General features: G+C 47.6%; 2 protein-coding genes and 2 long non-coding RNA genes across 6 annotated transcripts in view; 1 reads left to right on the top strand and 3 right to left on the bottom strand.

Moving 5' to 3' along the window:
- LOC308465939 (SEC14-like protein 2) overlaps nt 1-14,779 on the bottom strand; it is a 39,528-nt gene extending 24,749 nt beyond the window's left edge. The window contains exon 1 of one of the 2 annotated variants that reach the window (XM_080986399.1): nt 14,619-14,779. In XM_080986399.1, the coding sequence (XP_080842525.1) occupies nt 14,619-14,672 (54 nt within the window). In that variant the 5' untranslated portion in view covers nt 14,673-14,779. The remainder of the gene's footprint in view (nt 1-14,618) is intronic. The other variant, XM_080986400.1, reaches the window with a different exon arrangement.
- Nucleotides 1-26,994, bottom strand: part of CCDC157 (coiled-coil domain containing 157) — a 129,872-nt gene that overhangs the window by 70,155 nt on the left and 32,723 nt on the right. The window contains exon 10 of one of the 2 annotated variants that reach the window (XM_080986275.1): nt 8,775-8,833. The exons of the other annotated variant lie outside the window; for it this stretch is intronic. Coding sequence (XP_080842401.1) covers nt 8,790-8,833 — 44 coding nt within the window. The 3' untranslated portion in view covers nt 8,775-8,789. Of the gene's footprint in view, nt 1-8,774; nt 8,834-26,994 lie in introns of those variants that run through there. 2 annotated transcript variants of the gene reach the window in all.
- Nucleotides 221-5,868, bottom strand: LOC308466056. The gene is made up of 3 exons (XR_013980645.1): nt 5,511-5,868; nt 2,812-3,400; nt 221-2,594 (listed from the first exon to the last, which is right to left on the bottom strand). It is a non-coding gene; the product is annotated as an uncharacterized lncRNA (long non-coding RNA).
- LOC308466043 lies at nt 16,368-22,672 on the top strand. The gene is made up of 3 exons (XR_013980632.1): nt 16,368-16,541; nt 16,705-16,767; nt 22,141-22,672. It is a non-coding gene; the product is annotated as an uncharacterized lncRNA (long non-coding RNA).

Below are 26,994 nucleotides of genomic sequence, written 5' to 3'. Positions count from 1 at the left end.
CCCCGGGACAGGTGAGGCTGCTGATCCCTTATTTTCGAGGCTCCTGATACCTTATTTTCAAACCTGAAAGTTGACAGCTATGATATGAAGTTGGGAGAATTTTGCAGAGATTTATGCCACCAGCAGGACTTGCCGATCAGAAGCTCGGCGGTTCGAATCCCCGTGACGGGATGAGCTCCCGTTGCTTGGTTCCTGCTCCTGCCTACGTAGCAGTTCGAAAGCACGTCAAAGTGCAAGTAGATAAATAGGTACCGCTCTGGCGGGAAGGTAAACGGCGTTTCCATGCGCTGCTCTGGTTCGCCAGAAGCGGCTTAGTCATGCTGGCCACATGACCCGGAAGCTGTACGCCGGCTCCCTTGGCCAATAAAGCGAGATGAGCGCTGCAACCCCAGAGTCGGCCACAACTGGACCTAATGGTCAGTGGTCCCTTTATCTTTACCTTTGTGCTACCAGCACATCCCTCCAGCTACAAAAGTCATCCCTCCAGCTACAGGCCTTTTTGGAGTTGAGACGAGGCTCAAGATCTACAGGACGTACACGACTTAGAAGCTAATCCACCCAGCAGTGTGGAAAGGTCAGCGACCCGACACATATTCTTTGCAGTCAACAAAACCTAGAGGCAAAATTCAAGGCGATGAACTACTGGAAGTATAGAATAACCCAGAGGAAGTTTAAAAACGTATGATAAGAGGCTGATGCAATTTAAGAACCCTGGGGGCAGGGGCACGTGTACCGCACTTTGGGAAAAGCCGTGCTAATGCATCAGCGCCGCTTCCGAAAGCAATGATTCGGAACCCCCAAACCTGGAAATAAAACTTGGAAGTGCTCATAAGAAAAAAGTTAGAAAAGACATGATCCACATGTGGTGGACGTGTGAAAAGATTAAGACTTTTTTGGGGAAAATATACGATGAATTAAAAAAGACGATGGGGATAACTTTTACTAAAAAACCGGAGGCATTTCTATTAAGTATTATAGATAAAGAGATCCCAAAAAATCTAAGGGAGTTATTCTTGTATGCAACCGCAGCGGCTCGTATACTTGTGGCCAAGGGATGGAAAGATCACGAGGCTCCAAAAATAACAGATTGGCAAATCAGATTACAGGAATTGGTGGAGACGGCTCAATTGACTAGTAAACTCAGAGGAAACTCAAAGCAAAAATTTGCGGAAAAATGGGATGGTTATAGAAGATATGTTCAAAAATACACTAATAGTTTTGACTCCGTGCTAGCATTAGAGTGATAAAGGAACTAAAAGGAGGTGGATAACAATTAAGGATTTATTATGTTTTCAGAAGGGACGCGGGTGGCGCTGTGGGTAAAACCTCAGTGCCTAGGACTTGCTGATCGTATGGTCGGCGGTTCGAATCCCCGCGGTGGGGTGAGCTCCCGTCGTTCGGTCCCAGCTCCTGCCCACCTAGCAGTTCGAAAGCACCCTTAAGTGCAAGTAGATAAATAGGTACCGCTTTATAGCAGGAAGGTAAACGGCGTTTCCGTGTGCTGCGCTGGTGCCGGCTCGCCAGAGCAGCTTCGTCACGCTGGCCACGTGACCCGAAGTGTCTTCGGACAGTGCTGGCCCCCGGCCTCTTAAGTGAGATGGGCGCGGAACCCCAGAGTCGGTCACGACTGGCCCGTACGGGCAGGGGTACCTTTACCTTTACTATGTTTTCAGAATGTATTAGAAAAATTATATAGAAAGGTTTATTGTTTTGTGTACATTCACATGTAAGATAAAATATACGCAAAGGGACTTGACAGGAAGTCAAAGTTGAAGAAAAGATTTTGGAAGATAAAAGGGGAAAAAAATTACTTTCATTATTATCATTTTGTGTGGGGGTGGGGGTGTCTGCACATATGTGTGTTGTTGTATGCAATGTTTGGGAGGAAATAAGACGGTAAATAACAAATAACAAACTAAATATTGATGTATGTAATTTTTATTTCTTAATTATATTTAGTGCTAGTAAAAAGAAAAAAAAGAAAAAAGTTAGAAAAGAAACTGGGTTACAGGTGTCAGAAATTAAAGAAGCTTGGCAGTCACCTTGGTCTGCAGCTTCCCAGCATGTTCTCACGGGCAACGCCTATATAGTTCTTAAAATGTTTTATGCCATGGGTGGAAGGAGAGAGTAGAAGCGCATTGTTCATATCAGGCACAGCATGTTTCCCTGCAGAAGTTTAGTTTGCCAAAATTTCTATTCCACCTAACAGGATCTCAAAGAAATTACAAATGGTATCCAGTGCAGCTTATGGGGACTCCTAGATACCCTTTTCTCCCTGCCTTTAAAGTTTCTAGCTCCCATCTTTGCAGAGGAAAAAATAAAAGTGCCAGGGCACATTGGTTGCTAGGGATGAATATTTTTTTTTCTATGGCGTTCAATCAAAGATTTTATTGTACATGCCGCTGGGGGTTTCCTGGTGCTCTTAATTTTTATGGTACAGGGCATTTTTTAATTGGCTTGTGATTTGAATTGCTATATTTTAATGTTTGCTTTCAAATGGGATTTACATATTTGTTTCCAGCTTGGGAAAGTTGTTGAAAAGCAGCTTGGAAATATTATTTTATGTATTTTTATGTAACAGAATTTGTATACCACTTACAGTGGTACCTTGGGTTAAGTACTTAATTCGTTCCGGAGGTCCGTTCTTAACCTGAAACTGTTCTTAACCTGAAGCACCATTTTAGCTAATGGGGCCTCCTGCTGCCAGAGCACGATTTCTGTTCTCATCCTGAAGCAAAGTTCTTAACCCGAGGTAATATTTCTGGGTTAGCGGAGTCTGTAACCTGAAGCGTAAGTAACCCAAGGTACCACTGTAATTGGGTGGGCAAGGTGTGGGGTGGGCCCTCTAAGCTGTTTACATAAAATATACACTAAAACAATAATAAAAGAGTCTGAAGTTAAAAATAGGCAGACAACACCACCAAAATATAAATAAAACCGACAGTTAGGAACATGCATTATTTTTTAAAAGACATATGAAAATGCATGTCAGCTCTACATACATCGGGAGGCTTGCCTGGGCAAAAAAGGATGTTAACAAATACCAAAAATGATACAGCAAAGGCACGCGCCTAAGGTCAAGGTGCAGGGAGTTCCATAGTGTACCTTGGTTCCCAAATGCCGAAAACCCAAAAGTAAGTGTTCCAGTTTTTGAATGCTTTTCAGAAGCCGAACATCCGATGCGGCTGTCGGCTATTGTTTCCGGGGTGCCTGCATTTCGGAAGTCAAACGGACTTCTGGAATGGATTATGTTTGGTGCTATTTGTTTGCTATTTTTTGCGCTTTTGTTTTTGAGGCTTTTTTTGGTTAATTTGTTTTTGTGACTGTGTGGAACCCAGTTCAGCTACTGATTGATTGATTGTGTGACTGCGGAAATGGATAAAAGCCCCCCATCGCTTAGCTGGTCAGCTCACCTAAATATGACCATCCTGGCTGCCCGTAGAACCATCAAAGCCTTGGAGAAATTCTTCTATGCAAAAGGCGGCCAGTTGGTTCCACCAATCAGAAAAGCATTTATCAGCAAAGTCCTCCCGATGTTACTGTATGGGGTTGAAATCTGGGGGTGGAATTTAAAAACACTTCAACGGCTGGAGACTCTACAAAACTCTTTTGCACGAAAGATACTGGGTCTCCCCAAGGGCTTGGTTGCTGCACAGTTAAGAACAGAACTGGGCCTCCCCTCCATTGTTGCGAGAGCCCACATTAGAATTATTAGTTTTTATTGCAAATTAATCAATGCCCCAGGTTCCCTACTAGCCAGGCAAGCCTTTTTAACTTGTTCTTATTCCAACAAATGGTCCAAGGCCATGGAGACTATTACTGCACGCTACTCCCTCCCAGATCTCGACACGCTGTCATCTTGGGACCAACATAAAATCCGGGCCTGGATTCTTACAAGAGATGAGGCCATGGACCGGGCACAGTCCACCTCAGCTCGCCTCTCCATGTGGCTCCCTAAAGTGAAAGTGGTAAGATCACTTGCCAACTACTTGATAGACCTGACGGAGCCCAATTTGAGAAGAGCGTTTACAATGGCCCGTTTCCATTCTATACCCACGGCCTTCCTGCAGGGGATCTACTCTAAGACCCCTATTACTCAGCGTCTATGTCCATGCACAATGAATGAAGTACAGTGGTGCCTCGCAAGACGAAATTAATTCATTCCGCAAGTCTCTTCGTCTTGCGAGTTTTTCGTCTTGCGATGCACGGTTTCCCATAGGAATGCATTGAAAATCAATTAATGCGTTCCTAGGGAAACCGCCTTCAGGCCAGGTCCGGGGACAGTCTGTCCCCGGACCTCTTCTGAAGTCTGGGGGGGGGGGGGGGAGACAAGGGCTTTTCTTCCCACCCCCAGCATTTTAAAAAACCCCGGGACAGTGGAGGACTTCTCCGCTGTCCGGGCGATCTTAAAATGCTGGCGGGCGGCATTTTAAAATCGCCCCGGGACAGCGGAGGACTTCTCCGCTGTCCGGGGCGATTTAAAAGCCCTCCGGGACAGGCAGGCAGGGGGGAGCAAAGACTTTCGCCCCCCGCCCGCCTTCAGAAGGTGTTCCCGCCCCGCCGCCCGGCTTCGGAGCACCGTTCCGAAGCCGGGCGGCGGCGGGAGGTGTTCCCTCCCCCCCGCCCGGCTTCGGAGCACCGTTCCGAAGCCGGGCGGCGGCGGGAGGTGTTCCCTCCCCACCGCCCGGCTTCGGAGCACCGTTCCGAAGCCGGGCGGCGGCGGGAGGTGTTCCCGCCCCACCGCCCGGCTTCGGAGGAGCCTTCCGAAGCCCGGCGGCGGCGGGAGGAGGTGTTCCCGCCCCGCCGCCAGGCTTCGGAGGAGGTCCGAGGACAGTGGGGAAGACCCGCTGCGCTTCCCCCGCTGTCCCTGAGATTTCCCTATGGGCTGTCGTTTTGCGAAGCAAGCCCATAGGGAAATTCGTTTTGCGAAGTGCCTCCAAAACGGAAAACTCTTTCGTCTAGCGGGTTTTCCGTCTTGCGAGGCGTTCGTCTTGCGGGGTACCACTGTAGAGGACTTCATACATTTCTTTTTCTACTGCCCTATTTATGACCCAATAAGACCTAAGCTCCTCCTCTTGATCCCGTCCTCCATTTCATCTAAGGAAGATTGTTTGAAAGCACTTCTTGTGGACGCAAATCCCCAAATCTCACGTGGGGTGGCAATCTTCATAGTGCAGGCTCTGAAACTCAGGGCTACTCTGACAGGGTAGTGTGTCCTAGTCCTGGACCTGTTTTAATTCTTTTATTACCTTTTTTAACTCAATGTGCTGAGCCTATTTTGGGGCCATTTTATGCTTTACTTATATCCGCATACTAGTTTTTTTTGGCGCTGGCAACTAAATCTCTGTATTATTGTCTTAGGGTATTTTAAATGTCATTACGCCAGCAATATCGCTTTGAATTTTGCTTGGTTGCTTGTCTCCAACATTTTTGTATTGTCTTATTTTGCTATGGCTGTATGCTAATGCAATTAAATTAAATGAAAGAATGAAAAAGCCCCCCATCCAAACTGATCATCAGTGCTGGTAAGAATAAAAAATTAATTTTAATTTTTATCATCTACAATACTTATTTATTTTTTAGTGCAGGACATTGGTTATTGCTTTCATTTTATGGATCAAAGGTCTCGCTGGTTAGTAAAATTCATGTTAAATTGCTGTTTTAGGGATTGTTTTTAAAAGTCTGTAACGGATTAATCCGTTTTGCATTACTTTCTATGGGAAAGCGTGCCTTGGTTTTGGAACGCTTTGGTTTAGGAACAGACTTTCGGAACGGATTAAGTTTGAGAACTAAGGTACCACTGTAGTTGCTGCCACACTGAAGGATCTTCACAATGACCTTGTGCAGGAGGTCAAGCTAAAAGATGGTGACCGGTCACTCAGTGAGTTTCATGGTTGTGTGAGGATTTGAAAGCTCTAGGCATGTAACCGGTACTCCACATATATTTTTTTAAAAAGAAATATTTCTTGAATAAGGAAGATGTATTCTGGTTGCTAGGGACGCGGGTGGCGCTGTGGGTTAAACCACAGAGCCTAGGACTTGCAGATCAGAAGGTCGGTGGTTCGAATCCCCATGACGGGGTGAGCTCCCGTTGCTCGGTCCCTGCTCCTGCCAACCTAGCAATTTGAAAGCACATCAAAGTGCAAGTAGATAAATAGGTACTGCTCTGGCGTGAAGGTAAATGGCGTTTCCGTGCGCTGCTCTGGTTCGCCAGAAGCGGCTTAGTCATGCTGGCCACATGACCCGGAAGCTGTACGCCGGCTCCCTCGGTCAATAAAGCGAGATGAGCGCCGCAACCCCAGAGTTGGTCACGACTGGACCTAATGGTCAGGGGTCCCTTTACCTTTACCTTATTCTGGTTGCTAGGCAACTGCAACACAGGTGACTGGCTGTGAGAATTGGATCCTGCCGTGAATATTTGGGAGAGGTTACACTTAGGTGCAGAGTTGCTCAGTGCCCCTACAGTGGGGGCCACTGACCTGAGGCCCTCCGAATATTTTGGACTACAACACCTATCACCCTCAGCATCATACAGCCCCACTGGCTGGGGCTAATGGGAGTTGTAGTTCAAATCATTTGATGGGCCCCTATACAACCAGTTCAGTAGCCCTTGTGACATGTGTGACATTATTGCACGACATCTGGAACTGATTTAGTGATATGGCAGCTTAGAGCTACCTATGGACAATTTACAGCAGCTGATTCCAGAAGCTGCTGGAAACCCCAATGGCAACACAAATGCAACGATACAGTTTCTCATAAAAAGACAGATTACAGTATTCAAAACGCAGAGGTACGCAGAGGGGGAACTATAGCTACAGGGATATATTTCATATAACAGTAGCCTCAACTATTACAGGGGGCGGATTTATATTGGGCTGAAGGTCCCCAGTTTGGGGAATGGGGCTTGTGGCACATTTGGAAACCCAAGGAAATTGTCGTGGATACCAGAGAATACCCATTTCACAGAAGAAAAACTGATAATGTTAAAACATCCTCTAAACAGGCAATTCACCTACCCCCATAAAGAAACAGTCCAAAAAAAAAGCAGGCCCCCCCCCACATTATCACATTTAGGATTCCAGATACATGGCATAATAATAATAATAATAATAATAATAATAATAATATATTATTTGTACCCTGCCCATCTGGCTCGGATTTCCCAGCCACTCTGGCCGGCTTCCACAAAGACCAAAAATACACTAAGATGTCACACATTAAAAACTTCCCTGAACAGGGCTGCCTTCAGATGTCTTCTGAATGTCAGGTAGTTGTTTATCTCTTTGACATCTGGTGGGAGGGCGTTCCACAGGGCGGGCGCCACCACCGAGAAGGCCCTCTGCCTGGTTCCCTGCAACCTCACTTCTCACACAGAGGGAACCACCAGAAGGCCCTTGGAGCTGGAATGTGCAAACAGTTTTGGCAAACAAAGTAAATTGCCGTATCCTTATCCGCATACTGCAGATAGGAAAACTGAGGTTGGGAGGATAATGGCTAGCCTGAACAAGGTTTCAATTGGGCACTTCCTGGCTTACTTTCTGGCCACTGCCAGTCCGAACCTCCCAGGTAGAAAAGGGGCTTGGCAAAGGTGAGTGTAAGCGAAGCAAGGAGTGCCCGTTCTAAGTTCTGGTCACAAAATACCGAGCCTGTGCAGTTTCCCCAGCGCCCAAACCCCATGAATGCAACACTCTGTATGCCTCCCCTTCCACCAGTCTCTAAGCAACCACATTCCCCAGGCAAAAGGGCCAGCTCCTCCACCCTGTGGGACACCCCACAGAGCGACACATTGCTTGCAGCCTGGTGACAAAGGGAAGCTGCCCTCGTCTGTTTAAGCGTTACAGGATATCATTTTTTTAAAAAAAGTGGGGAGTTGCATTAATAAATCAAACCTGCTTCCACAAGACTCTGTTATTTCAGAATGCAGGCTGAGCATTGCCAATTATGCAAAAGAAAGCATGAGAATGCTACGCGAGTCTTCCGGAACTTGTACGAGGCCTAAAAAAAAAGCAATTACGGTAATCCGGTTTTAATTACTACTGCAATTGTTCTTCCTCTGCTCTTTGAAGCCATCCAATAAGCTTTGTGCCCGGAGGTTTAGAAGACATCTGGAGGCAGCCCTGTTCAGGGAAGGTTTTAATGGTTGATGATTTATTGTGTTTTTAAACAAAAGATTAAAAACACAATATATCATCAACCATTTTCATCTTTTGTTGAGGACACGGGTGGCGCTGTGGTCTAAACCACCGAGCCTAGGGCTTGCTGATCAGAAGGTGGGCGGTTCGAATCTTTGCGACGGGGTGAGCTCCTGTTGCTTAGTCCCTGCTCCTGCCAACCTAGCAGTTCGAAAGCACGTCAAAGTGCAAGTAGATAAATAGGTACCGCTCCATCGGGAAGGTAAACGGCGTTTCCATGTGCTGCTCTGGTTCGCCAGAAGCGGCTTAGTCATGCTGGCCACGTGACCCGGAAGCTGTACGCCGGCTCCCTCGGCCAATAAAGCGAGATGAGCGCCGCAACCCCAGAGTCATCCGTGACTGGACCTAACAGTCAGGGGTACCTTTACCTTTACCTTTACCTTAATCTTTTGTTGGGAACTGCCCAAAGTGGCTGGGGCATATAAATAAAATTATTACAGTGGTACCACGGGTTAAGAACTTAATTCATTCTGGAGGTCCATTCTTAACCTGAAACTGTTCTTAACCTGAGGTACCACTTTAGCTAATGGGGTCTCCCGCTGCTGCTGCACGATTTCTGTTCTCATCCTGAAGCAAAGTTCTTAACCCGAGGTACTATTCCTGGGTTAATGGAGTCTGTAACCTGAAGCGTCTGTAACCTGAGGTGTCTGAAACCTGAGGTACCACTGTATTATTATTATTATTATTACATGCAACCTTTCAGGGCAGAGCAAGACCCACTTTGCAGTGTCTCACAAGTTACCCGCTTGGGACCACCACATACTATTTTCCCCAATGTCAGTCATAAACATTTTCCATCTTCCAAAGCATTGGGGAAGAGCTTTGGCTCAGTGGTTAGAGCATCTGCCCCAGGTTCAATCCCCAAGGGTATCTCCAGGCAGGGCAAGGAGAGAGACTCCTTACCCAAAACCCTGGGGAGCCTCTGCCAGTCAGAGCACACGCTACTGAGCTAGACAGACCAATCGTCTGACTCAGTCAGTATAAGGCAGCTTCCTATGTTCCTGTGTGGATACTGGCTGGCTGTAAGCCTATTGTAAGAAGCGGGCGCCCACTGATGCTGGAATCATAGAATCATCGTGTTGGAACGGACCTTGAGGCGCATCCAGGCCACCTCCGTGCAATGCAGGAATCCTGCCCACAGCCATCTCTAGGTGGGCTTGAACCACCAACCTTCTGGTTAACAGCCAGACACGCGGACCCATTGTGCCAAAGATTCAGGACAGGTTTCTTCATGCATCACATAATAAACTATGTAACTCCTGCAGGAAGCAGCAATGGCTTTAAAAGAAAGTTGGACAAAATCATGGAGGCGGCGGCTATTCATGGCTACTAGCCATGATGGCTAGATGGACCAATGACCTGATTTGGTCCAGGGCAGCTGCCTGTGTTTTCCAGGGCAAAGGCTGCAAGGCTTTATGCCTCTCCGCAGATGATGGCAGTAGATGCCCCAGAGTCTTGGCCTTTCCCCAATGACTTTCTTCCTCTTCAGGTCTTTAAGGGAGAAAAGTTGCCTTTTCCAGGTCCTCTGTTGTTTCCCTTTACAGAAACTCTTACAACAAGAAAAATGGAGAGAATTGGAGAGAACAACGGTGCAAGCCTATTCTTTACTTGAAAGTAAATTCCATTGTTTTCAGTAGGGCTTTTTCCTTAGGGCAGCTTCCCTCAACCTGGTGCCCTCCAAATGTTTTGGACCACCACGGGCTGGGGAGTGTAGTAATCAAAAAGATCTGGAGGTCACCTGGGTAGTGAAAGTTGCCCTAGACAAGGGAAAGTTTTCAGCCTTAAAATTCCTGTTGCCTTCAAGCTTCCCATGAGCTGGCTGTATCTATTTGCCCGTGTTCATTGAACATACATGATTATTCTTTTATACAGTATTTTTGAGATGCTTTCCCACCTGGTAACTGAGCAATCTAGGTATGAAAGACCACCTAGCGTAAAAAGAAATTCTAAGCCCCAAATCCCTATTTATTAAAAAAAATAAAATGCTGCAGGATGGGTCAACTGAGTACCATTGGCTCAGTCCTGTGCAATCCTCTGCCATCAGGCCTATGCAGGACTTCTCCCTATGTTGGCCTGTTGATATTTTCTTTTAATTTATTTCTTGCTTTTAACTTCTTTGTAACTTTTTATGACGTTATTGCTTGGTTTCATGTTTTTATATTGTTGTAAACCGCTGTGATATACCGCATTTTTCGCCCTATAGGACACACTTTTTCCCCTCCAAAAATGAAGGGGAAATGCGTGTGCGTCCTATGGGGTGAATGCAGGCTTTCGCTGAAGCCTGGAGAGCGAGAGGGGTCGGTGCGTACCGACCCCTCTCACTCTCCAGGCTTCAGGAAGCTATCTGCAAGCCTGGGGAGCCCGCGGGAGTTCCCGCAGGGCTCCCTAGGCTTGCGGACAGCAGCCTGCTGCCCGAAGCCCCGGGCACGCGGAAGCAGCGCACCCGGGGCTTCGGGCAGATATCCGCAAGCCGCTGCCCCACGGAGGCTAGAGAGGCTGTCCCTGAAGGTCCCCGCGGCTGGGGGGAAAAATAAAATTGTATTTCTTTCTTTTCCCCCCAAAAAACCTAGGTGCGCCCTATAGGGCGAAAAATACAGTACTTTTTATGATGCAGTGGTAGAGAAATATTTCTTTATAACTAAATATGATAAATAAAAAGCCCCACGCCCAAACCAAGGCCACATATATACAGCATACAGTTAAAGCAAATGATGTCCCCCATAGAATCCTGGGAACTGTAGTTTAAGGGCGCTAGGAATGCTAGCTCTGCAAGCAGTGAACTACAGCTCCCAGCATTCAACGGGGGAACAAGTGTGCAGTGTGGACGCGACTTTAAACACAGCCTACTTGAGCAGTGTTTAAAAGCCATCCTCTTCAGAAAATAAGAAGAGCCTGCTGGATCAGGCCAATGGCCCATCTGGTTTAGCATCCTTGGACTGTGTCAGACCATTGGTCCATCTGAATCAGCACTGTCTACTCTGTCTGGCAGTGGCTCTGCCAAGGACTGAATGTCCGACTTTCTGAATGCAAAGCACTTGCTCTACCAGTAAACCATAGATCTTTGCTGTAGATAATATTTCTGCAGGTCCAATGAACGCCAGGTGCCAATGAAAGCTATTGCCTTCATGTTCTTCCAAGTGAACTTCTCAAGAGGGCATATGGCATCACCATGCTTTTTGTGGGAAACAGGTGCCAGACTAGAGGTCATCATTCAGCCTGCTCTCCTTATGCACTCGCATTTTTATTTTTACAACTTTTTACAACTGATCAAAGGTGCAGCATCAGTGGAAAAGACCAAACTTCAAGACCATAATTATTTGGGCAAGGGCCATAGCTCCGTGGGAGAGCATCTGCTTTGCATGCAGAAGGTCCCAGGTTCAATGCTCAGCATCTTCCAGTTAGGTCCTCTGCCTGACACCCTAGAGAGTCACTGCCAGTCAGTGTAGCAATACTGAGTTGGATGAACCAAGAATCTGACTCAACAGAACACAGCTTCCTGGGTTCCTGTGAATTAAGGGAAGGATCACAACAAAGAGGCAGGACATCTGCTTTCCATGCAGAAGATCCCAAAGTTCAATCCCTGGCATTACCAGGAAGAACAGGGAGTATCCCTTGCCCAAAACCTTGGAGAGCTGCTGCCAGTCAGTGCAGACAATACTGAGCTGGGTGGATGAATGGTCTGGCTTGGGATCTTCTTATGTTCCTAGGAAGGGGATTTGCTGGGGGGGAGACAATAAATAAAAACAAAGTAGTAGATACGGTTTACAAAATTTGCAGCCAGAAGATATGGCAACAGGCACTAGGTTTAAATCAACTTTAAAACAACTGAAGGATGCAAATTTGCAGGGCCAAGAGGTCAATGAGCCAGGAGCGCAACAGCAGAGCCAAAACTCTGTGTTCACACAGGCAAAATCCCCTTAATTCACTCCAACAGCAAGTTCAGGTGGTGAATGCCAGCTGGAGATGTTGAGAAAAACGAGGCCATTGAGAAACAAAAGAGGGAACAACCTGAATGCACGGGCAGTTCCTGAGATTTTGCAAAAGTGGAGAAGCAATTAAGAGACACTCAAGTGAGGAGGACCTAGCGAGCTCTTGCGCAAAGCTTTAAGCCTGCTGGAGGAGAACTGGCTGGTTTGCACCCTGAGTAGGAGCAGTTCTAAGAAAAGGTAAGAACAGATTGCAACATTTCGTTGTGCTGTCCATTTTGTCGCTCTAAGAGCAAACTCAGGTGGCTGAGTGCCAATCACATCGGAAGCAAAAAAAACAGGACCGTTCCAAAATAAGGTGGAAACTTCTACAGTACATACGAAGGGGACTCTTCTCTCATCCAAACCAGGACACAAATGTATACAAGTCTGCAAATTAACATGAAGGATACCCTATGTTTTTAGAATCCCTAAATGGTCCAGCAGAGGTCCTCTAAGCTTAAACAAGCAGAAAAATGCGTAGTGAGGTAAGGGGGTTCTAGAGCAGGCTACTTTTTTCAGGCTGCCACCCCCAGGTTCTATAAACTCATCCCCAGTGTCCCCTAGCTCACCCACTAAGAAAAACAGTATTACAATAATCAAAATCCAATGAAAATTATTTAGTTTAATTAATTCAAGAAACTTGATGAACTTGGGCCAGGGAATCCAGCAAGTCTGATAAAAACTCACGCCTCTTGTGCTCCCTGCCAGCTTCTTGCACAAGTTGACCCCACTGCCCCCCAGGTGGCAGCAGTGGTGGACCTACATTTTGGGCGCCCTGAACTGTTACAGAGGCCCCTTTGCCACCAACAGTGAGCTCTGAGTGACTACCATTATCTTCTCCGGCAGGGTTGTTCCATGACAGATCACCACAATTTAGTTGTTTTTTTAATTAACTACTACATGTCAGATTTTAATTAAAATCGCTATACTGGATTATCTCACATGTCAGAGACACTGGTGTGAATAAAAAAAAACCCCTATGCCTTATAGTTTTTGAGTTATGGTGGCGGGGGGAGGTGTGAAAATAGGGAAATGTTATTTACCTGGAGGATGCACTTTTCAAAGCAATTAAAAAAAAACAAAAAACCATGTGGCTGAAAGTCACTTCTGGGGCCCCTCCAGGGCCCTGAAGCTTTCATAGTAGAAATGAAATGGGGGCCATTTCACCCGCTTTGAAAACTACTGGTGTAGAGGAACCAGAAGCTGGGCAAAATGAGCTAGCCTGCAGTTGAACATAGCAGGCGAGGGGACCCAAAACTGTTCCACAAGTCTCCTTTTAACAGTTGATGGAGGCCTGAAGAGGAGCACCATTTGTGGCAGGGCTTGCTTGCACCTCTAAGTCTCAGATGCTGGGGGTGCGAACCACTAGTGGGAAGCGAGGGGGACAGAAGATGCTGTGATTTCCTCCCCTGCTTGAAAAACTTCCCCAGAAATTCACTGCCTGGCACCTACTGGGACGCAAAACATGGGATTAGTTAGAGGGACCTTTGGCCTCGCCGGGCCAACCTTATGTAAGTTACCCACTTGGACACTGGTTAAGAAACGGCCTGCCCTTTACTTAACCCTGGGGGGAAAGTCTCTCTCTCACCTGCACAAGTGCTACTGAAGAGCTTTGAGGTATGTGCCAAAGAGAGATCTCGCTTGCTATCATGACCCACCGTTTACCTCTTAGGTAAATATGGGTCAGAAGAGGCGAGAGAGAAAAGGGAGATAAAGAACAACCGCACGACAACCTTGCAAGGTAGACCGGTCAGGATGATTGCAGAGGGCCCCCCCTTCCAAAAAAAGCACTCCAACCCTGCATGTGCATAGCCCCCCCCCCCCAATGGGCATTGCCAGGATTTATGTTAGGGGAGCAGGAGGCCAGGACTAATGTGGGGCACCTGTCATCCTCTGTCTGGCTCTATCTAGCAGATTCGGACTGAAACGTTTCAACAACAGTTGTTGAAAATAACTTTCTTTTGACCCCAAGTGCTCAGAAAAAACCTGTCAAAATCTTCCTACAGTTTCTACTTTTAGTTAAGTATTTTTTTTCTTGATTTAGGGGGAGGCAGCTACCCTCCCTGCCCCCCTGGCTACGCCCATGAAACCCCTCCCTTAGAAATCAAAGGAGGGCGGCGGCGGCGGCGACTTCTGAGTAAACATATCCACAGAGTCAGGCTGCGGGAAGTGGGCAGTTTTATCCCTGGAGATCGCAGGGCGTCTTTTGCAGCACCAAGGACGGGGGCGGGATGCTTGAAACCGGATAAGTCAATCACGGCGCGCGCGGGGGGGAGAATCGGTCCCCATAGCTACTGCTTACGTGTGCTTAAGAAGGGGGGCTACGCTGGGCTCAGAATTGGGGGATCTCAGCCAGCCCCCTAAGAACTGAGCGAAGTAAACGCAACGCAGAGAAAGAATGGATGGATGGATGAGGTTCACGTTCCTAGTCCTCTTGATCATCTCTTCTCCTTACCTTGGCCAGCGCCTCCTCCTGCTTGGCGCTGAGGTCGCCAACGTACCCGCTCATGGTGGCCCGCGCTCCTGCAGCTGATCCAACCGGCGAATGCCGAGCCGGTGCTCTGGTCCGAAGGCTTTCATGGCCAGCCGGGCTCTGCCAGGCTCCCAAGCCCCGCCCCGGCCCGGCCCTTAAAGGGGACGTGCCTCCTGGCCAGCTGCGCGGGCGCGGGTCTCTTTCTGCGCACTCGGCCGGTGCCGGATTGACGTATTGCATAAACTAAACAAGCTATAGCTTAGGGCCCCACTCTCTTGGGGGCCCCAAAAAATTTAAAGGGGGAAAAAAAACCTGGATGTACATTTCCAAAATATAAGATAAGATAATAAATAAACCTACGTAAAGGTAAAGGGACCCCTGTCCAGTCGTGGCCGACTCTGGGGTTGCGGCGCTCATCTCGCTTTATTGGCCGAGGGAGCTGGCGTACAGCTTCTGGGTCATGTGGCCAGCATGACTAAGCCGCTTCTGGCGAACCAGAGCAGCGTACGGAAACGCTGTTTCCCTTCCCGCTGGAGTGGTACCTATTTATCTATTTGCACTTTGACGTGATTTCAAACTGCTAGGTTGGCAGGAGCAGGGACCGAGCAACGGGAGCTCACCCCGTCGCGGGGATTCGATCCGCCGACCTTCTGATTGGCAAGTCCTAAGCTCTGTGGTTTAACCCACAGCGCCACCCGTATCCCCTTTTACAGCAACATACGTACAGGAACTACATACAGCAAGAGTGTTTTGTTTTGTTTTCTGTAGGCTCCTATGATGTAAGTAATGGGCTCCGCCTGCTAGCCTGCTCCCTAAAATATCACTGGTTTGCTCATTTCTATACAGTGGTACCTCAGGTTACATACGCTTCAGGTTACATTCTCTTCAGGTTACAGACTCCCCTAACCCAGAAATAGTACCTCGGGTTAAGAACTTTGCTTCAGGATGAGAACAGACATTGTGCTCCGGCGGCGCAGCGGAAGCGGGAGGCCCCATTAGCTAAAATGGTGCTTCAGGTTAAGAACAATTTCAGGTTAAGAATGGACCTCCTCTGGAACGAATTAAGTACTTAACCTGAGGTACCACTGTATATATAGGGTGGAACATTCTGTATGTGCAAATGGCTTTCGATACCTATTAGGTCCATAAATTACCATATAGCATATATTCAACACAAAAAACAGCGCCAATTTGTTGTTGACAAAGGACAGCTACCTTCAGTAGCTTAGGGCCTCATCAAACCTAAATCCGGCCCTGGGTAAGGGGCTGCAGCAGAGGCCTGACCTTTCGCGCTCTGTGAAGCTATGGGGTGCTCTAAGCGCAGGCACACTCAGGAAGGGAGAAGAGCTGGCAGGGTTGCCAACTGACCGGGCAGAGAAGGAGCCTGGCCTTGTTCTTGGGAGGAGGACAAGAGCATCAGGAGAGGCTGTTGGATCAGGCCAACAACAGCTCATCCAGTCCAGCATCACAGTGGACAACCAGATGGCCCAATGCGAAAAGCCTCAAGGAGGGTTTCCAGCAACTGGTATTCAGAAGTGATGCTGCCTCTGACTGTGGGGGCAGAGCATAGTCATCATGGCTAGTAGCCATTGATCGTCTGTGAATTTGTCCGTTGCTCTTTTGAAGTTATGCAAGTTGGCAGCCTTCGCTGCGTCCTGTGGCAGCGAGTTCCGTAGGTTAACAGTGCTGCATGAATAAGTCCTTTCTTGGATCTGCATGGAATCTGCCAACTTTCAGCTTCATGTGATGTCCACGAGTTCTAGGGTTACAGAGAGGGAGATAAACATTCCTTTATCCATGCTCTCCATGCCACATTTTGTGAACTTCTGTCACCCCTTCCTTGCCTTTTGTTCCAAACTGAAAAGCCCCAAATGTGCAGAGATCAAAAGAGTCAGAGGTATAGAGGTAAATAAATGTGTTTTAACTGATTTTAATGCTGTATTTTCATATTGTGATAACCCACCCTGGGACTCGAGATAAGAAATCTAATTCCTGCTTGAAATACATCTGGATAACTTATTATATTTATTTTTATTGCACTCATATTCTGCCTTTTATCCCCTCCCAGGAGCTCCATGTGGCGTACATGGTTCTCTCCCTCATCATTCCATCCTCAAAACAACACTGTGAGGTAGGCATAGGTTGCAGAAATCTTTCCAAGGTTACTACCCAGTGAGCTGAGTGGGGATTTGAACTCTGGCCATCCAGATCCTAGTCTGACACTCTAAGCCAGGGGTCGAAAAACTAAGGTCTGCGGGCCGGATCAGGCCCAATTGCCTTCAGGATCCGGCCCGCGGACTGTCCATAGATCAGCGTGGGGATTCTGTTCTTTGGGCTGCGCCATTTCTGTTATGTACTGAAGTTCTCACCCTGGGCCAGCAGGGGGATACTGTAGATAGTTTTCACTCAGGTCCACATATGCAAATAAGGAATTGAAAGTGACGTTCAGTGATTGGATAGTTACAGAAAGTTGTTACTGTTGTGTTGTAGTGGAGCTCTATATAAGCAGGCTGGCTGAACCCTTCAGTTCAGTTCTGTTCTGGTCTGTGAATCGCTGTGTCGTCTGATATGTTCACCCACAACTTCACAAATCCCCCCCGCGCCATTCCATTTCCCCACATACACACACACTGTGGCGGCGCCTCCTCCCTCCCTCCTCCTGGCTTCTCCCTGCCCTGCCTAGAGGAGGAAGGGGGCAGGGCTGAGCTGGCTGAGCGCCATTTTAAGCAGCCCCTCCCCAGAGCCAGCACTTTTGCACTGCTCATCTTCCCTCCACCCCCACCACTACCCTGGTGCTCCTGTGGGCCAGGCGGTGGTGGCGGCAGCAGCCCCTGGGAGTTAAGCGCAGCAGCTGGGGTAGGGGTGGGGAGGAGGACTTCTTGCCCCCCTCACCTCTTCTTCCAGCTTCCCCCTCTGGGTGCCACTTCTCTGGCCTGCCACAAGGTCTAAGGGACAGTGGACCGGCCCGTGGCCCCCCCAAAAAATTTGCCGACCCCAGCTCTAACCACTATACCACACAGCCTCTCTTGCATCATTTTTCAAAATATTGCTTGCCGGTTGCTGCAGCCTACATTTTGGACTGCCAAGGAAGCATGTGTGTGAAGCGAAAACCCAGAGATCAGCTTTGCTATCTCCTCCTGCTTGAACAGCAGGTCAATGTGCAGTAATCAGTGGCAGATGTGATAAGCATTATCATGGGATCAGTGCCTGTAAACGAAACTGTGGCTCAAGGTGGGAGAGCAGAGGCAAAGTTGGCATCTCAGGAGGGGTGTTGCAAAGGTGTGGCCTGCTGTCCTTTGGCTCCCCCACCAGCCTGCAGTGACTGGCAGCTCTCACAGATGGAACAAGAGAGGGACTCTTACCCAGCTAGACAGTCCTCCTGAGCCAAACAACACCCGCCCCCTGCTTTAACCTTGGACTCTCTGGGCTTTGGCCTCCCAGATAAAAGTCACTTTCCTCCTGCCACACCACACATTTCATGGATAAACTGCTTTGATCCGGGAAAGGGGAGAAATTCAATTCACATTCATTCATTTATTTGTTTGCATTTATATATATTTGTTATATATAAATATATATATGCCACTGTTTCAGATGAAAAATATCCACATGCTTTAGAATAATACATAAAACCATGCATTGAAAAATAAATATTAAAAAATTACAATCAGACCTCAACCATTGTGGCAGGATGTGCTGTTCTTACATGCCTGTGTAAGCTTGGCAGAACAGAATAGTTTTCAGCAGCTGTTTAAAAGTTGGCAGAGAAGGGGCCTGCTGAATCTCTAGTGGCAGAGAGTTCCACAGGACTGGGCCAATGAAACTAAAGTTTTCTTAAATGTATAGTCACCTGTTCCCTTTTCCATCTGGCCACTAAGGATTATCCCCATGTTACAGATTCTTCCCCTTGCACCAGTACCAAGAGGTGACAAAATAGCAGACCTAGTCTGATGGGGGTACCATACAGTACAGGTCATGTAGCGCATATCAATCTCTTTCCCCACCCCTCATCACCTAGCAGTGGAGCCAGCCCTGTTCATAGTACGGTGGTACCTCGGTTCTTGAATGTAATCCATTCCAGAAGACCGTTTGAGTTCCGAAACGTTCAAAAACCAAGGCACAAAGGGCTGGCTGCAAATGCAATAGGGAAAATTGAAAAACACGCATCGGAAACCGTGCTCCTCTTCCTAGGCGCGTTTGAAAACGGAACCATTTATTTCTGGGTTTTCGGCATTCGGGTTCCGAAATGTTAGTCAATGGAGACGATCAGGAACCGAGGTACCACTGTATACCCTACCACTCTAAAACAATTCAGCTATGTCTTTTTGATCATCGTGTGTCACAGTCCTTATGAATTCAAGTCCCACTTATCTCTCTGGGATAGCGTCCCTTGTTATGTGTCCACTGGATAAAAACTTTTAAATCAGCCAAGGCACCAGGCTTAAAAGTAATTGCAGAAGCAATTAAGCTGGGCTTTCTGATGGATACGCCCAAAGCTCTATAGCAGAGACTTAGGCAAATGAACAGTGTTGCAGAACAGGATGGGACAACCAGAATCGCGAACACTCCATGCCGTAACAATTTCTTGCTGTTGTCGGTGGCAGCAGTTGCCCATTTTAACACAGGGAAGGATCCACAGTGGATGGCTCAAAACCATCACGGCGTAATTCGTGTAGGTGGGTGTGTTCATCTGCCTTGTTCAGCATGTTACCGGTAATCTGTTGGTACGCCGCCCTTTGTTTCAGGTGTGAATATAGTTAAACATCAAAACAACCTCAGAAGGGAGTGGCGTCTTTCCTCCCCCACTCTTGCACCCATGAACTTACTGTGATTAGCGTAAAAGAAGGAGCTCAATTTAAAGCCAGTCCAGATTTGAGTGGGTGGAGATTAGACAACCCGGGAAGATGGCGTCCTTGATTTTTTAATCAAAATGGTTTCAGAAACAACATAAAACTTTATCTCCAACCCCATAAGAGTTTCGCTTCAGTTCCACGTGCGCAAAACATTGTACAGGGTAGGATTTGTCGAATGGTTGGTGGTAGAGTGTCTGCTTTGCCTGAGAAGATCTGAGGTTCAGTTCTCGACATTCTTAGAAAGGGCAGCGAAAGACTTTGCCTGAAATCCTGAATAGCTGATGCCGGCCTGTGTGTACAAGACTGACCTAGACAGACTAATGGTCTGGCTTGATACAATGAAGGGCCACAGCTCAGTGTCAGACCATCTGATTTGCCTGCATTGGATCACCAGCATCTCCAGGTCAAATCGGGACCGACTCTTGGCACTGTGGGTTAAACCACAGAGCCTAGGACTTGCCGATCAGAAGGTCGGCGGTTCGAATCCCCGTGATGGGGTGAGCTCCCGTTGCTCGGTCCCTGCTCCTGCCAACCTAGCAATTTGAAAGCACATCAAAGTGCAAGTAGATAAATAGGTACCGCTCTGGCGGGAAGGTAAACGGTGTTTTCGTGTGCTGCTCTGGTTCGCCAGAAGCGGCTTAGTCATGCTGGCCATATGACCCAGAAGCTGTACGTCGGCTCCCTCAGCCAATAAAGCGAGATGAGCACCACAACCCCAGAGTCCGGCCATGACTGGACCTAATGGTCAGGGGTCCCTTTACCTTTACCTTTAAATTGGTAGCATCCTTTCCACTTAACTGTTCACACTTTCACTGGAAGGCATCAAGAAGTCAGCTTGTCAAGGCTAGATGTGGGAGAGAGAGGGACACTACTGCAAAAACAGTTGCAGGTCTTCGACTGCCTACAGCCCCAGACCCCAACAGCTCTGCTCACAGTCAGTTTATCAGTGCGCCACCCCTGCACAAAATTGTGCCCCAGTCACCTCACAGTTACCAAATAAACAACAAGAAAATTAACGTGTAAATGATAAAAAAAGAACCAGGTCAACAAGTGCAGAGAATATTCCATACATTTGTGTATCCATTAAGTTTTTGTATGAAATATGCAGAAATATGCAGAAAATTACCGGAATAATAAATCAAGATAACAAACTTTTTAATAAAAGAATGGAAATGGTTTATTTGATATTTACAGATAAGTTTCAAACAGATAAAAACAATGGCAAGATTATTGTAACAACCTGCAGTTTCATAAGAGTATATATTTAAAGTAGACAATTAAATGAGCGAATTAAATGAATTTGGATCTTCAGAATATATTAAAAAATAAATTTAAGGAACCGCAGAAAGAGAGGGAAGGAAGTCAAAATTTGAAATGTTAAATTGATTGTAAAACTAATGAAATGTATAAACCTGAAAAGTATAAATAAAAACTTTTTAAAAAGAAAGTACATAAAATAAATCCATAGAGCCTCATACAAAACAATGTAGAAAAGCTAACCTAATTTGACTGCTTAAAATGTAGCATCCTAGTACCAGTGATAGAAGAGAACAGCCTATTTTAGGATATATTTGTTTGTGAGGTTCTTTCACGGTCTTAAGACAGGTATGAGGAACTAGTGGCCCTTCCATCATCCCTGGCCATTGGCCGTGTATCCTGGGGCTGATGGGAGTTGTAGTCCACCAACATCTCTCTGTAGATTCCCTACTCATGCTTTAAAAAGGTAAAGGGACCCCCTGACCATTAGGTCCAGTCGTGGCCGACTCTGGGGTTGCGGCACTCATCTCGCTTTATTGGCCGAAGGAGCTGGCGTACAGCTTCTGGGTCATGTGGCCAGCATGACTAAGCCGCTTCTGGCGAACTAGAGCAGCGCACGGAAACACTGTTTACTTTCCCGCCAGAGTGGTACCTATTTATCTACTTGCACTTGACGTGCTTTTGAACTGCTAGGTTGGCAGGAGCAGGGACCGAGCAACGGGAGCTCACCCTGTCGCGGGGATTCGAACCACCGACCTTCTGATTGGCAAGCCCTAGGCTCTGTGGTTTAACTCATAGCGCCACCTGTGTCCTTTACAGCCCTTTTAATGTGTTGGCCTGGCGGAACTCTGGCGGAACACCCCTTCCTTGCTGGTTGGAGAATAGAGACAGGTGTGGGTTTGTGGGTGGGTGTAAACTATCCTATGGGAGAAAGGTAAATTAGACATTTATTGCTACACCTACATTTGTTTCCAGCCCCACCCACCACTGGCAAACGGCCCCCAGAAGCTTGCCAAGAAGGAAATGTGGCCCTCATCTTGAAACACCTTCCTGGCCTGTTTTGTTTGGCTGTATTAATTGGTTTAATGATTAGCTTGGTTGTTTCAATATGAATAAATAATGGCAGAGCACGTTTACAGTTAGCTCCTGTCGGGTGACTCTCCCTTTGAAACCTGCTCAGGTCTCAGAATGGTTAACATCCAGAGATGGCAGACCTACTCCCAGGGCGAAACTGCCAAGCAACCCTCATTAGCGCAACAGCACCACAAAGACTTAATTTGTTATGTTGTTGTCGTAGCATCAGACCTGTAGTCATGAGGAAATCCTTGGAAAGGAGCCCAAGAGAGACGGACAGCATTGTATCACTCAAAATGTTTCTGACAGGAAAGGAGAAGCAGTTGGCTGGGGATGAAGAAATAGCAGTGGGTGCCCAGCAGGCCTGTCCCAACTGTTCTGTAAGCTGGCAAAGGACCGTGTTGCAAAATGTTTCTGCCCCAGTTCCAGGAACCAAAGCTGGCAGGTGAATCTCATTTCAACAGGACAGTGGGATCCTCTGAGCTAGGCATGGATTGATCCATCAGTATCAGTTCTCTATGCTTCTTGTTTTTTCTGCACTTTTCTAAACCAATTTGGATTTATTTTTTTTTAAGAATCCTCAGTAAAGCTTGACAGCGAATTTCCCCTAATATACAAATGTTTGCAAAGCAATTTTCTGTATAGGCAACTCCTCATTTATGCATATATTGGGAACACCACTGGAAGAAGCCTTCAAACAACCCTTTAAACCTCTGGAAACCTTTGAAAACCCCTTCAGAACAAAAATCCACCAAACTCCACCACAAACCTCCTTGCTCTCCACAGGCCTCAAATGTCAGTGCAAAGGGTGCTAGGATTGCACTTGCAAAGGCTCAAGAGATTGCTAGATCCTATTTTCGTGCCACTTTTGCCATTTTTGTGCTCTTTCAGGGCCATTTTTGCCCCTTTTCATGCCATTTCCAGGCTTGCGGTGATGCGCATGGGCGCAGTCATGTGTGTCTTGAACGCACATCAGTGGTGAGTTGCCTATAATTTAATACATTAATGCAACTTTCATTCATATGTGCATTTATATGCACACAATTCCCAGAGCGGTTTAACCGTCAATCCCTCTTCCCCAGGGAAGTCTGAGAAGTTTAATCTCTCAAAAATACTGATCTCCGGCAGTATAGAGGCTGCACCCTGGAATGCCGACCCTATCAAACCTGTTTGTTGAACCCTCTTGTCGCTTTTAGTGTGCCTGACCCTACGCTTTTGTTCCAGTGTCTGAAAGGGGTGGAGAATGTCTCCTTGAATAGGAATGCAAAGTGAAGTGTGGTGTGGAATTATGTTAGTCTGGTCTCGGGGCCAAAACATAAATGTGCAGGCTTGGCTGCAGAGAGAAATAAAAATGGCTTTCGATACCTTCAACCATGGTCTCCTTCTGGAGTGACTGTCAGGGTTGCGGGTGGGTGGCACTGTTTTGCAGACGTTCCGGTCCTACAGTGGTACCTCAGGTTAAGAGCTTAATTCGTTCTGGAGGTCCGTTCTTAACCTGAGGTACCACTTTAGCTAATGGGGCCTCCCACTGCTGCTGCGCCACCGGAGCACGATTTCTGTTCTCATCCTGAAGCAAAGGTCTCAACCCGAGGTACTATTTCTGGGTTAGCGGAGTCTGTAACCTGAAGCATCTGTAACCTGAAGCGTCTGTAACCCGAGGTACCACTATACTTGGATGGTCATCTCCAGAGGGTGATGCTTGGGGAGTGTTCTTCAGCCCCATGTGGGGTTCCTCAGGGTTTGATTTTATCCCCCATGCTGTTGAACAACAACATGAAACTGTTGAAGAAGAAGAAGAAGAGTTTGGATTTGATATCCCGCCTTTCACTCCCCTTCAGGAGTCTCAAAGCGGCTAACATTCTCCTTTCCCTTCCTCCCCCACAACAAACACTCTGTGAGGTGAGTGGAGCTGAGAGACTTCAGAGAAGTGTGACTGGCCCAAGGTCACCCAGCAGCTGCATGTGGAGGAGCGGAGACGCAAACCCGGTTCCCCAGATTACGAGACTACCGCTCTTAACCACTACACCGCATCAGTGGGGCCATCCGGAGTTTTGGAGGGTGGTTGTCAGCAATATGCCGATGACACACAACTCTACTTCTCCTTTACATCTGCAGGTGTGGCTGAGGATGTGCTGGACCGATGTCTTGCCTGGGTAATGGACCGGATGAGAGCCAACAAACTGAAACTCAATCCAGATGAGACAGAGGCACTGTTAGTGGGTGGCTCCCTAGACCAGACGGATGGGAGGTTGCCTGCTCTTGATGGGGCTACCTTCCCTCTGATGAAGCAGGTACGTAATTTTGGGGTGCTTCTGAATCCTTTGCTGTCACTCGAGGCTCAGGTGGTCTTGATGGCATGGAGTGCCTTCCATCAACCACAGCTGGTGGCACAGCTCAGCCCCTACCCACACAGGAATAGCCTAACTTCTGTTGTCTAGGCTCTGGTAACCTCAAGGTTAGATTACTGCAATGGATTATACATCGGGCTGCCTCTGAAGTCAGTTCGGAAACTTCAGCTGGATTTGGTGGCCAGGTTGCCGACTGGGGAAGATGGTTTGGGAATATTACACCGATTCTGGCCTGACTTGCACTGACTGGCTGCCAGTTAGTTTCCGGACCCAATTCAAGGTGCTGGTTTTGACCTATAAAATCCTTAAACGGCTCAGGACCGCAAAACCTCAAGGTCCACCTCTTTCCATATGAACCATCCAGGACCCTGCAATCATTATCTGAGGCCCTTCTTCGTGTGCCTCCTCTATGATACACGGACAACACGAGAACGGGCCTTTTCTGCAGTGGCTTCCCATCTGTGGTCTACTCTCCCCAAGGAGGCTCACCTGGCACCTTCATTCAGTGGCGTAGCGTGGGGGGTGCCAGGGGGGCCGGCCGCACCGGGCGCAACATCTGGGGGGGCGCGCTCGCTGCCTCCGGAGTCGCCGAAGAGCCTCGGGCGCAGGCTGTAGCAGAGCCCCATGTCTCGTGGAACCGACGAGCTGTGCGCGCGCCCGGGCTGAAGGCGTCCGGCAGGCAGCGGCTCTCAGCCCCGCGCGTCAGGGCCGCGGAGGACGTGCCAGGCAGCCCCTCCTCACAGCCCCGCCTCCGCTGCTGCTGCTGCAGCTGCTGGGCCATGTTGCATTTTCCTCGCCTCTCTGCCCCCCTCCTCCTCCGGGCAAGCGGCGTGGCTTGGGCGGCAGCGCCAGCAGCAACTCGACTCAGATCGGCAGGTTAGGGGTTGGGGGGGGCGCAAATTACTTGCCTTGCCCCGGGTTAGGGGGCGCAAATTACTTGCCTTGCCCCGGGTGCTGACAACTCACGCTACGCCGCTGCCTTCATTACATATATTTTAGGTGCCAGGCAAAAATGTTTCTCTTTAACCAGGCCTTTGGCTGATTAAACATTCCATGGCCTTTTTAATGTGTTTGTGGGAGGGGGGGTTCTTGGTTTGTTTTTATTATGTATTTTGTGTTCTCGTTTTGTATTTTTATGTTGGGTACTGCCCTGTGATCTTCAATAATAATGATGATGATTGAAATATACTCGGAGTCGAGTGTGGATTTCATGCTCTTTATTCAGCTCATAGTAGTGAGGAATGGAATTTCCCTCAAATGTCTGCTTCATATACATTATTTACACAATGGGCCCCACATGATTGGCTAATTCTGGGATTCTCCTGCAGGCCAATCAGGTTGCGGATTCACTTCCAACTGGAGTTGGATTGGGTGGCTCCTGTGGACCAATCAGACTGCTGCATTCTGGATCCTATTGTTCTAGGACCAATCAGACTGCTACATTCTGAATCCTATTGTTCTAGGACCAATCAGACTGCTGCATTCTGAATCCTATTGTTCTAGGACCAATCAGACTGCTGCATTTTGGATCCTATTCAACTCAGTACATAACAATGATGATGATAGTTTTGGCCAACTCAGAGCAACTAGTGGAGACAACTAGTGCAGGCAGACCAAGATCCAAAGAGCCAGAGGCAGTCACTGTCAGTATGGTCAAAGGCCATGGTGCAAAGATGGTCAGGTTACAGAGGCGACAAGGTGTGGGGAACCTTTGGTCTTCTGGATGTTGCTCAGCTAAAACTCCCATCATCATCCCTGGCCAGTTCTGACATCAGCTGAGCTCACATCAAAGAGATGGCTCCGATGTTAGGGCTTTGTAGTTGAGGGTGGTCTTGCCTCCTACTTTGCATAGGCTAGTCCTCTGTTTGAAACATTGTCCAGTCTGTGTCTAGTGCAAAGATTTAATGCTCCCAGTAACACCTTCACATTTGTTTGGTCATCCGTTGTGGTTTGTCTTAGTTCCCCACCCTTACAAAATCTATACATCACCTGATTGTAAGAAAACTTTTCAGTGGTTGACACCTGGACCAAGCCCATCTACCGCTCACCTGGCCAAACTCCTTCCTACCACAGTGAGGTTTAATGGACAGTTAAGCCCGCAACTTAACACTCACGTTTCTTAGGTGATCACAACCTTACACAGGCAATCGAAAAATAAATAAATAAATTGGAGAAACGTGGGGGACATCAAAAGATGTGGTAGCAGAAATGTCAAAAGGAGGTGGGAGAGAGGGAACCCACAGTTGGAATTTCCATCAACCATTGCATTCATCCTGGGAGAATGTTTGGGTCTCATCAGAGAGTTGAAGAGTGCGTCAGGGCCTAGAGAGACCACGGAGGTGGTCTGAGAGCGACAGTGAGTGCTGGTTATTTTTACATCGGGTTTTTAATGGGTTGTTTAAGGGGCTTTCCTAGCTTTATGCATTTTTGCGTTTGTGCACAGTTCCCGGAAACCAAAGCTTCGCGTAAGTTGCGGGCTTACTGCATTTCTATTTAAATGGATAACACTGGTTTCTAAATTTGCATCTGCGCAAAATTTCATTTTTCCAAATCTGTCCTCGTGTTTTACAGCAGCGAGTATCCTGTTTCTGCAGGATACCAACCTCAGCAGAAGGTGCCATTTTTCAGGAGATCAAATGTCTAAGCCAGGACGGTAGGCGGAGGAGCAGCTTAAGAAAATGAGGTGCCTCCTTCTGAAAGTATGGGAGTTGGCCCCCAAACCTTAAGACTAAGGGAGATTCAAATGGGTGTTGGCCTCATTGGGCGAAACTGAGAATGACCCAAAAGCTTTTGGCGTTTCAACAGGGCTTTCCTTCCCAAGAAACT

The sequence above is a fragment of the Podarcis pityusensis genome (genome assembly GCF_964106645.2).
Source record: "Podarcis pityusensis genome assembly, chromosome: 16".
NCBI classification, from domain to species: Eukaryota; Metazoa; Chordata; class Lepidosauria; order Squamata; family Lacertidae; genus Podarcis; species Podarcis pityusensis.
Note: the sequence above shows the minus strand (reverse complement) of the source record. Positions and strands in the feature narration are given on the sequence as shown.